Genomic DNA, 12,362 nt, shown 5'->3' with positions numbered 1-12,362 from the left:
ACACTTTGACAATCGATCATAAATAGATAAATAAAGCCTTTCAAGATTTTAAAATTCCTTATATCAATCAGAATTTGTTGAGGATTCTTCTATAATGGATGAATTTTTAAGAAAATTGAATATCCCAAAATTAACAACAGAAGATAGTGTATTTCTAGATGAACCTATTATGGAAACTGAAATAAAAGAGGCTATTTTTTCAATGAATTCCGGTAAAGCCCCTGGTCCAGATGGTTATACTGCAGAATTTTTAAAATCCCTTTCCTCTATACTCTCTCCTTGGCTTTGTAAAATCATTAAAGATGTGTTAACTGCAGGTAAATTGCAACAATCTTTTTATGATGCCTCTATTTCTTTAATTCTTAAAAAAGATAAAGACCCCACTGACTGTGCATCCTATCGGCCTATATCCTTGCTGAATATGGACTCTAAGATATTTAGTAAAATTTTGGCCACTAGATTAGAAAATACATTACCTCGAATTATCTCTAAAGATCAGACTGGATTTATTAAAAACCATTACTCATCTTTTAACATTAGAAAATTGATTAATATTATTTATACGCCTTCCTCCAAAATACCAGAATGTGTCATTTCCTTAGATGCTGAAAAAGCATTTGATAGAGTTGAATGGCCATATTTATTTAATACGTTGCAACATTTTAATTTTAGTTTGAAATTTATATCATGGATTAAATTAATATATTATAAACCTTTGGCCTCAGTTTTTACCAATAATCAAAGATCTCCTTTTTTCAGTTATTCCATGGTACAAGGCAAGGCTGTCCTTTAAGTCCTTTACTATTTGACATTGTTTTGGAACCTTTAGCTATAGCCATTCGTGAATCACCTAATATTTTGGGTATTACCCATGGGGAAGGGGCTTATAACGTTATCATTATATGCTGATGATTTGTTAATATACATATCTGACCCTGAGAGATCTATTCCTGCTATTTCATCCTTGCTTACTCAGTTTAGTAGCTTTTCTGGTTACAAACTGAATTTTAATAAGGATGAATTATTTCCATTAAATATGCAGGTTTCAATTTATAAACATTTGCCATTTAAAGTTGTCACATATCATTTTACTTATTTGGGTATTAAATTTACCAAGAAACATAGGGATTTACTTAAAGTTAATTTTTCACCTTTAATTGACCAAATTAAGCAACTTGTTACAGGTGGTCCCCATTATCTTTGTCATTGGTTGGTCAAATTAATGCTTTTAAGATGATGGTATGACCATATGGTATATTTATTCCAAGCATTACCAATTTTTATTCATAAATCTTTTTTTGATATTATTGACTCCAAAATATCCTTGTATGTGTGGCAGAATAAAAATGCTAGACTAAGCGAAAAATATTTACAGAAGCCTAAAAAGGAGGGTGGTTTGGCTTTGCCAAACCTGAGATTTTACTATTGAGCAGTTAATATACAATATTTAATATTTTGGACACAAGAATCAATTATAGCAGCTTCCCACAATGGGTAAATTTGGAATGTAAATCTGTTATTTTCATTATTTTCAATTTTAAGATTTTCACTTCCTTTTTCTTTATCTAAATTGAATAAACAAATAACTAATCCTATAGTTAAACATGCATTGCGAATATAGTTTCAATTTCAAAATTTTTTTTGGCTTGAATAAGTTTATCTCATCAAGCCCTATTATATCTAACTTTTTTTTGGCCCTCTTTTATGGATCAAGTCTTTGTATTATGGAAAACAAAAGGTATAACGTGTTTTCATGATCTATTTTTAGATAATAGTTTTATGTCCTTTGAACAGCTCTCTAATAAATAGAATTTACTTATAAGCCTTTTTTTAGATATTTGCAAGTTAGAAATTTCTTGAATAATAAGTTACAGTCTTTTCTGAAATTTTGTCCAACAGAAGTTACAGAATTTTTTTTAGCTCTGAATCCTTGCCAGAAGGGTTTAGTAGCCATCACTTATAATATGATCATGAAAATACAGCAAGAAGTATCAGAAAAAATTAAGAAGGAATAGGAAAAAGAACTTCATTGTCTTATACCCACTGAGCAGTGGGAGAAAATTTTACAATTAGTCAATTTCTCTTCTATTTGTGCTAAACATGCCCTAATACAATTTAAGGTTGTACATAGAGCTCATATGTCTAAGGATAAACTTGCTCGATTTTATTCTTACGTTAATCCAACCTGTGACAGATGTCATTTTGAAGTTGCTTCATTGACCCACATGTTATGATCTTGCCCTTGTTTGCAAAATTATTGGAAAGATATGTTCGGTATTATTTCAACAGTTCTGAATATAAAATTGCAACCACATCCTATTACTGCAAGTTTTTAGTTTACCAATGGTGGATAATAGTTGTTTATCCCCTTCATCTCGACAAATGATTGCATTTGTTACATTAATGGTTGGAAGATCTATCCTATTGAATTGGAAAGAAATTAATCCTCCAACTATATTTCAGTGGTTTTCTCAAACTATTTCTTGTTTGAGTTTAGAAAAAAAATTAGAAGTGTTGTCTTTGATCCTTCAATTAAATTTGAAGAAACTTGGAGACCATTTATTCAATATTTTCATAGGAATTAAACTGACATTTCCTAAACACTTTTATTATCCTTAATTATTTGGATGGAGGTATGGAGTTATTGACACTATTGTATGTATTTGACATAATGCAATGGGCCATGTTGGTTAATTTTTTTCTTTTCTTTTTTTGGGGATTTTTTTTAACTTACTCCTTTTGTTCGTAATTACTATGAGTTTGGGAGGTTAATATATATGGATTATCATCTAATTGAATGTGTATTTAACCTATTAATTATGTAGTCTCAAACTCTCTTGTATTCATGTTTCATTTATGTTTGTTTAAAATTAATGAAAAGATTTAAAAAGAAAGAAAAATATTTACAAGAATAAACCATACAATGTCTTTTTATTCATAGAGTCACAGTGAATGTTTAGAGCTCTATTATATTTGCTAAAATTAATACGATTGTTGCCATGCACTCAAATTGCTGGAGGAACTCAGCAGGTCAGGTAACATCTATGGAAAAGAGTAAACAGTCTAAGTTTCAGATCGAGACCCTTCATCAGGACTGGAGAAAAATATATAAGAAGTCAAAGTAAGAATGTGGGCTGACAGAAGTATGTGTAGGCAAACAGTTTTGGTCCAGTGATCATAATGTCATTAGTTTCAAGTTAATTATGGATAAGGGTAGGTCTGGTCCTTGAGTTAAGGCTCTAAATTGGAGAAGGGCCAATTTTAAGGAAATAAGAAAGGATCTTGGAAGAGTGGATTGGGATAAGTTGTTTTCTGGCAAGAATTTGTTCAGAATGTGGAAGGCATTCAAGGGTGAAATTTTGAGAGTTAGAGTATGCATGTTCATGCCAGGACTAAAGGCAAAGTTAACAAGCAGAGGGAATCTTGGTTTTCAAGGGAATTTGGCGATCTGGTTAAGAAAAAAAGAGAGGCATATAGCAGGTATAGGCAACAAGGAACAAATGAGGTTCTTGAAGAGTATAGAAAATACTGAAGAAGGAAATCAGGAAGGCAATAAGAAGACATGAGGTTGCTTTGCCAGATAATGTGAAGGTAAATCTGAAGGGTTTCTACAAGTATATTAAGAGTAAAAAGATAGTAAGGGACAAAATTGGTCCCTTAGAAGATCAAAGTGGTCATCTTTGGGTGGAGCCTGACAAAATGGGAGAGATCTTAAACAATTTTTTTGCATCAGTATTTACTTAGGAAACTGGCATAGCATATATGGAAGGAAGGGAAACAAGCAGCAGTGTCTTGGAACATATAGAGATTAAAGAGGAGGAGGTGCTTGCTGCCTTACAGGTTGATAAATCCCCCGGGCCTGACATAATATTTCCTTGGACCTTGAGGAAGACTAGTGTAGAAATTGCAGGGGCCTTGGCAGAAATATTTAAAATGTTCTTCACCACGGGTATAGTGCCAGAGGATTGGAGGGTAGCTCATGTTGTTCCATTGTTTAAAAAAAGCTCCAAATGTAAACCGGGTAATTACAGGCCGGTGAGCCTGATGTCAGTAGTAAGTAAATTATTGGAAGGTGTTCTGAGAGATCGGAATTAGAAGTATTTGGACAGCCAAGGGCTGATTAAGGATAGTCAGCATGGCTTCATGCGTGGTAGATCGTGTTTATCAAATCTTGTAGGGTTTTTCAAGGAGGTTACCAAGAAAGCAGTCAAAGGAAAAGCTGTGGATGTTGTCTACATGGGCTTGATAAGGTCTTTGATAAGGTCCCACATGGGAGGTTAATTCAGAAGACTCAGGCACTGGGTATCCATGGAGAGGTTGTAAACTGGATTTGAAATTGGCTGTTTGGGAGAAGACAGATTGGTAGTGGATGATTGCTTATCAGACTGGAGGCCTATGACTAGTGGTGTGCCTCAAGGATCTGTGCTAGGACCATTGTTGTTTGTTGTCTATATCAATGATCTAGATAATAATGTGGTAAATTGGATCAGCAAGTTTACTGATGACACTAGGATTTGAGGTGTTGTGGACTGCGAGAAAGGCTTTCAAATCTTGCAGAGGGATCTGGACCAACTGGAAAAATGGGCCAGTAAATGGCAGATGGAATTTAATGCAGACAAGTGTGAAGTGTTGCATTTTGGAAGGACAAATCAAGGTAGGACATACACAGTAAATGGTAGGGCACTGAGGAGTATGAAGGAACAAAGAGATCTGGGAGTTCAGATACATAATGCCCTGAAAGTGGTGTCACAGGTAGACAGGGTTGTAAAGAAAGCTTTTGGCATCCTGGCATTCATAAATTAAAGTATTGAGTATAGGAGTTGAGATTTTATGGGGAAGTTGTGTAAGACATCGGTGAGGCCAAATTTGGAGTGTTGTGTACATTTCTGGTCACTAAACTATAGGAAGGCTATCAGTAAAATTGAAAGAGTGCAGAGATTTATGAGGATGTTGCTGGGGTCTTCAGGAGTTGAGTTACAGGGAAAGATTGAACAGGTTAGGACTTTATTCCTTGGAGTGTAGAAGAATGAGGGGAGATTTGATAGAGGTTTACAAAGTTATGAGGGGTAAAACAGAGTAAATGTGAACAGGCTCTTTCCACTTAGGTTAGGAGAGATAAATATGAGAGGACATGGCTTCAGGATGAAAGGGGAAAGGTTTAGGGGGAACATTAGGGGGAATTTCTTCACTCAGAGAGTGGTAGAATTGTGGAACGAGCTGCCATCTGACATGATAACTGCAGGCTTACTCTTAAATTTTAAGAATAAATTGGATAGGTACATGGATGGGAGAGGTCTGGAGGGTTATGGACTGGATGCAGGTCAATGGGACTAGCGGAATAAAGTTTCAGCACAGACTAGAAGGGCCAAATGGCCTGCTTTTTGTGCAGTAGTGTTTTATGGTTCTATGGGGCGTTGGAGAGGAGGAAGTACAAGATCATAGGTGATAGGTGAAACCGGGAGAGAGGGAGGTGTGAAGTAAAGAGCTAGGGGTTCAAATGGTGAAAGAGATAAAGGGCTAAAAAAGGGGATGACAGAGGCCGTGGAAGGAAGTGAAGGGAAGGAGCACCAGAGGAAGGTGGTATGCAGGTAAGGTGATAAGATGGGAAAGGGAAATGGGGATGGGGAATGCTGAAGTAGAGGGGAGGAGGGGCATTACCGGAAGTTGGAAAAATCAATGTTGGAGGTTGGAGGCTACCCAGATGGAATACATCACGGCAATAGAGGAGACCATGGCTTGACATGTCAGAATGGGAATGAGAAGTAGAATTAAAATGGGTGGCCACTGGAGGATTCTGCTTCTTCTGGTGAAGAGAGTGTCAGTGCTTGCGAAGCAGTCTCCCAATCTATGTCAGGTCTCACCAATATACAGGAGGCCACACACCTGGAGAACTGGATACAGTAGATAACCCCTACAGACTCATAAGTGAAATGTTGCCTCACTTGGAAGGACTGTTTGGGGCTCTGAATGGTAGTGAGGGAGGAGGTGTAGGGGCAGCTGTAACACTTGTTCTGCTTGCAAGGATAAATGCCAGGAGGGAAATCAATGAGGAAGAACATATGGACCAGGGAGTCACGTAGGAAGCGATTCCTGCAGCAAGTGTGGTGGGAGGTTGTGGGAAGGGAAAATGTGTTTGGTGGTGGGATTCTGTTGGAGATGGCAGAAGTTATGGAGAATTATGTGCTGAACGCAAAGGCAGGTGAGGTGGTAGCTGAGGAGAAGAGGAACTTTGGTTGGGGTGGTGGGAGGATGGGGTGAGGGCAGAGGAGTGTGAAATAGAAGAGAAGCAGCTGAGGGCAGTATTGATGGTGGAGGAAGGGAAGCCCCTTTCTTTGAAGAAAGAGAACATTTCTTTAGCTCTAGAATGAAAAGCTTCATCCTGAGAGCAGATGCGGTGGAGAAGAAGGAATTGAGAGAAGGGGGTGGCATTTTTTCAAGTAACAGGGTGGGAAGAGGTATAGTACAGATAGATGTGAGGGTCAGTGGGTCTATAAAAGACATCAATAGCTAAGCTGTCTCCAGAGATAGAGTTAGTGAGATCGAGAAAGTGGAGGGAGGTGTCAGAAATGGACTAAATAAATCTGAGGATGGAAACTGGCGGCAAAGTTGATGAAGCTGACAAGCTCCACATGGGAGTAGGAAACAGCACCAACCAGTGTAGGGTTAGAACATAGACTATTCCACATAACCAACAAAAATGCAGGCATACCTGAAAGCCATACAAGTTCCCATAATAAACCATTTGCTTGAAGGGAGGAGCCAAAGGAGAAGTTATTGAGAGTGAGGAACAGTTTCGCTAGGTGGAGAGTGGTGATGGAGGGGAACTGGTGGGGTATGCTGTCCAGAAAGAAACAGAGAGCCTTGAGACCGTCCTAGTGGGATGTGGAGGTGTATAGAGTTGGACATCCATAGTAAAAATATGATGATCAGGTAGAGTGAACTTGAAATCATTGAAAAGATTAGGAGGGTGTGAAGTGTCAAGGATGTAGGTGGGAAGGACTGAACGGGGGCGGGTGGGGGATAAAACTGAGTAGAGGTATGCAGATATACGTTCAGTGGAGCAGTAACCAGCAGAAACAATCGGTCTACCTGGACAGGTAGGGTTGTGAATCTTGGGCAGTTGGGGTGTGGGAACTATGAGGTTGGTAGCAGTGGATGGGAGATCTCCAGAGTTAATAAGGTCGATGATGTTGTGAGAGACTATTGACAATCTTCTGAGACCGTGGGTGGTGGTGGTGGGGGGGGGGGGGAGCTCTGCTACAATAATTGAGGGGCTCTCTCAGCGAACCTGGCCACTCCCTGTCCAGTGGCGGAAGAACCCTATTCTGTGATCATTCCCTAACCGGTCCTGTTTCATGAAGTATGACTATAAATCAGCGGGTCTGCCCGCAGCTGTGGAGGGACATGGACAGTGGGCATTTTGTGTTGTCGCTGCTTTTCCCTTCACATCTGCTGCCTGGCCCGCCGAGATCCTCTAGAAGTTTTGTTTTACCCAGTAATTTGAGAAGGTTTGTGCTGAGCAGCTTCCCTCGGGACAATGGGTATTTCCTGAAATCACCTCTCGCCGGATTTGATGCAACACAACTGGAAGTGGTTTGGCTCCGCTCCCTCCCGCGTTCAGCCGAATCTCCGCTCCGCCCACAGTCCATTTATGTAGGAGGATTTTCAGTTACTGGCTGCCCTGTAAATAACCTTGTTTACACCAAGCCGCGTCTGTGAATCTAACTCCACCCTCAGCACTTCACTGACTAACGATCAGGGTTCAGTCGATGCGAGGAGTCGTCGCAATGGAGTGTTGCACCGGACTGGTATCGCTCCTTGTCACCGCGTTCTCTCTCTGCTCTGTCGCGGGAAGCCAGACAGGTGAGGCGAGGGTATGTGACGGCGATGGTTGGGGGTTGTGTCGGGAAACTCGCCTTTAAATCTTTCAGAGTTCCTGGCTGTGGCTGCATCAGACGGGAAGACGAACTCATCGCACTCCTGTGTTCTATTTCACTCTTGCGACATTTCTGGAGTCGATAAACTCGGGGCAAAATGATCCTTGAATATGTTTCACCGGTGGGTAGGAATTGTCGCCAGTTTCCAAAGAGGAAAGTCCCACAATCTTAACAGAGGCATCACATTAAAGTAATTAGTATGAGTTTAACTATCCCTTAACTTCCACGTTATATCAGTCTGTTTCACAATACCAGAGAAATACCTCTGTTCCTTAAGGGTCTGCACCCACATAGCGGTCCGAGTGTCCTCTTTCTGTGCCTTATGTGTGAAGGACTTCTCTGCTAACAAAAACTAACTTGATTTCTCTCATTCCAAGTTCTGATTCAGGCTCCCGAATCTGAAACATTTATTGTTTGTCTCCCAACAGATGCTACGGGAACTGTTGCAAGTTTCCATCTTGGCCCTGAAACATTAGTTCTATTTCTCTCTCCTTGCATGCTATCGGAACGACGGAGCTTTCCGTCTTTAACTTGAGACATTAACAGTTCCTCTTTCCCCTCGATACTGCCTGGCCTGTTGACTGGCATCTTTTTCTTTTCTTTTTCATCCTATTTTCAAAGTGCATCAAGAGTTGGCTCTAAGTTTTGTTGATTGCTGTGGTCATAGACTGGGAGAACATCGATGCATTTTATGCACAAGCACCTCTGGGAGGTTTTGTAAAAGGCCCCTCTCAAGTGAGTGGCCAGCTTAACACCGCTCATGGCGGATGCTGCGGGAAGTGGAGGAAATTGGCACTGGACATGAGTGGCGAGTTCATCAAAGCTCTGGTGTTGGGGCGGTTGGTCAGTATGTTTACACATGGCAGACTATGGGACAGTGTTCTGTGCCTGCACTGGCTGCTTACAGAAATATGATGAAAAAGGAAGCAGATGAAATAGGAGCAATAAATCACAAAGAACAATATTGCTGTTTCTGTTACCCTAGGTAGCAGGGAATTTAGGACGTTCAGGGAGATTTTAGGTCATGTTCAGTCATATATATTGCCATATGCATAAGAATGGTTAGATATAGATAAAATGAAAATCTTGCTTGCAACAGCATTACAAGCAGGCATATTCAGGGAAAACACAGAATGACAATACACAAAGTCAATGAACAAAAACAACTGCAGACTGAGACATCAGAGCAAATAAACCATTATCAGAGATGCCCAGCTGCAACAGTACATGGGGAAGCAACAGTGGTTGTGCCTTTGGCACTGAGTCTGGCCCTGTGGCTCAGAAGGGTCGGGAACTGAAGAGGATGTCTGCAGTAATAGGAGATTCTGTAGGCAGGGGGACAGATGGGTGATTCTGTAGATGCAAAAGGGAAACACAGATGGTAGTTTGGCTCCCAGGTGCCGGGGTCCGAGATGTGTCTGAACACGTCCACAATATCCTGAAAAGGGAGGGTGAGCAGAGAGAAGTCACGGTACATATTGGTATCAATGATATAGGAAGGAAAAGGGACGAAGTCCTGAAAAAAGAATATAGGGAGTTAGGAAGGAAGCTGAGGAGCAGGTCCTTAAGAGCAGTAATCTCAGGATTACTGCCTGTTCCACATGATAGTGAGGATAGGAATAGAATGAGGTGGCAGGTAAATGTGTGACTGAAGAATTGGAGCAGGGGACAGGGATTCAGATTTCTGGATAATTGGGCCCTCTTCTGGGGCAGGTGAGACCTGTAGAAAAAGGTCAGATTGCACTTGAATCCAAGGGGGACCAATATTCTTGCTGGCAAATTTACTAGAGCTGTTGCTAGTGGTTTAAATGAATATGGCAGGGGGATGGAAACCAGGGTGATGGAGCTGAGGATGAGCCAGCAGGTTTACAAGAAGATAATTGGTGTAACATGAATGTAAGGAAGTACAAGACAATGATTGGTACAAATACAGACAGAGCAAAGAGTTAAATTGTACCACAGAGGCAAAATTCAAAAGGGTGAAGAACGCAGCACTGAAGGTGTTGTATTTGGAATAAGGTGGATGAACCCGTGGTGCAATTAGAGATTGGTCTCAATGACATTGTGGGGATCACGGAGCTGTGGCTGAAAAAAGGCTGAAGTTGGGAGCTTACCATCAAGGGATATACTTTGTATCGAAAGGACAGGCAAAAAGGCATAGGCAATGGTGTGGCTCTGTTGGTAAGAGTTGGAATTACATCTCTAGAAAGAGGTGACATAGTGTCAGAGAATGCTTGTGTTTGAGCCTACTCAGGGAAAGGCTATCATAGATTGGGTGTTGTGTATTGAATTGACTTTGTTACTTACATCCTTCATAATCTTTACATTACATCTCTATCTAAACATCCAATGTTGTAATTTATAGTAATTTATAATAAATAGTGTGTACAATAAGATAGTCAATATAACATAGAAATTCAGTTGTGTCAGCATGAATTAAACAGTCTGATGGCCTAATGGATGAAGCTGTCCCTTGGTCCTGGCTTTTATGTTGTGGTATCATTTCCCAAATGGTAGCAGCTGGAACATTTTGTGGGTGGGGTGACTCAGGTTCCTGATGATCCTTTTTACACACCTGTCTTTTAAAATGTCCTGAATAGTGGGAAGTTCACATCTACAGGTACGCTGCAAAAACCCAGATCTTATTAGGGAGCTTAACATAAAGATTCTTTAGGAGACAGTGATCAAAATATGATTGAATTCATACTGCAATTTGAGAGGGAGAAACATAACTCATGTATCAGTATTGCAATGGTATAAAAGGAATTACAGAGGCATGAGAGAGGAGCTTGCCCAGGTGGATTGAAGGAGAATACTAGTGGGGATGACAGCAGAGCTGAAGTTTCTTGGAATAGTTCACAAGGCACAGGATAGATATGTGCCACAGAGGAAGAAGTTCTCAATTAGCAGGGGTAGGCAACTGTGGCTGATAAAGAATGTTAAGGACTGCATAAAAGTCAAAGAAAGGGCATATATTGTAAAAAATGTGAGTGGGAAGTTGGATGATTGAGAAGCTTTTAAAATCCAAGAAAAATAACTAAAAAGGCTAAAAGAAGGGAAAAGATTAAATAAGAGGGCTGAATAGCCAATAATATAATGCAGGGCGCCAAAAGTTGTTTCAGTTATATAAAGAGTCAAAGAGAAGTGAGATTTGATAGTAGACCACTGGAATATCATGCTGGTGAGGTAGTAATGTGGAACAAAGAAATGGCAAAGGAACTTAATGGGTACTTTGCATCTGTCTTCCCTGTGGAAGACACTAGCAGTGTGCCAGAGGTCCATGAGTGTCAGACAGCAGGAGTGGGTGTTTTTGCTAATGCAAAGAAAATTACGAGACAACTTCAAAGATCTTAAGGTGGATAAGTCACCTGAGCCAGATGGACTACATCCCAGAGTCTTGAGAGAGGTTTCTGAAGAGATAACAGATGCATTAACCATATAACCATATAACAATCACAGCACGGAAACAGGCCATCTCAGCCCTCCTAGTCCGTGCCGAACTCTTAATCTCACCTAGTCCCACCTACCCGCACTCAGCCCATAACCCTCCACTCCTTTCCTGTCCATATACCTATCCAATTTTACCTTAAATGACATAACTGAACTGGCCTCTACTACTTCTACAGGAAGCTCATTCCACACAGCTATCACTCTCTGAGTAAAGAAATACCCCCTCGTGTTTCCCTTAAACTTCTGCCCCCTAACTCTCAAATCATGTCCTCTCGTTTGATTCTCTACTACTCTCAATGGAAACAGCCTATTCACGTCAACTCTATCTATCCCTCTCAAAATTTTAAATACCTCGATCAAATCCCCCCTCAACCTTCTACGCTCCAATGAATGGAGACCTAACTTGTTCAACCTTTCTCTGTAACTTAAGTGCTGAAACCCAGGTAACATCCTAGTAAATCGTCTCTGCACTCTGCTTAATTTATTGCTATCTTTCCTATAATTCGGTGACCAGATCTGCACACAATATTCTAAATTTGGCCTTACCAATGCCTTGTACAATTTTAACATTACATCCCAACTTCTGTACTCAATGCTTTGATTTATAAAGGCCAGCGTTCCAAAAGCCTTCTTCACCACACTATCTACATGAGACTCCACCTTCAGGGAACTATACACTGTTATTCCTAGATCTCTCTGTTCCTCTGCATTCCTCAATGCCCTACCATTTACCCTGTATGTTCTATTTGGATTATTCCTGCCAAAATGTAGAACCTCACACTTCTCAGCATTAAACTCCATCTGCCAACATTCAGTCCATTCTTCTATCTGGCATAAATCTCCCTGCAAGCTTTGAAAACCCACCTCATTATCCACAACACCTCCTACCTTAGTATCATCGGCATACTTACTAATCCAATTTACCACCCCATCATCCAGATCATTTATGTATATTACAAACAACACTGGGCACAA

General features: G+C 40.4%; 1 protein-coding gene across 3 annotated transcripts in view; it reads left to right on the top strand.

Moving 5' to 3' along the window:
* Positions 1–7,675: 7,675 nt before the first annotated feature.
* The window catches only part of LOC132394465 (major histocompatibility complex class I-related gene protein-like), a 28,771-nt gene continuing 24,084 nt past the window's right edge, over positions 7,676–12,362 (top strand). The window contains exon 1 of one of the 3 annotated variants that reach the window (XM_059970658.1): positions 7,676–7,863. In XM_059970658.1, the coding sequence (XP_059826641.1) occupies positions 7,770–7,863 (94 nt within the window). In that variant the 5' untranslated portion in view covers positions 7,676–7,769. The remainder of the gene's footprint in view (positions 7,864–12,362) is intronic. The other 2 variants (XM_059970659.1, XM_059970657.1) reach the window with 2 other exon arrangements.

Source organism: Hypanus sabinus, chromosome 5 (genome assembly GCF_030144855.1).
Source record: "Hypanus sabinus isolate sHypSab1 chromosome 5, sHypSab1.hap1, whole genome shotgun sequence".
Lineage (NCBI taxonomy): Eukaryota > Metazoa > Chordata > Chondrichthyes > Myliobatiformes > Dasyatidae > Hypanus > Hypanus sabinus.
The sequence above is the reverse complement of the archived record's forward strand: the minus strand, read 5'-3'. Positions and strand labels throughout refer to the sequence as shown.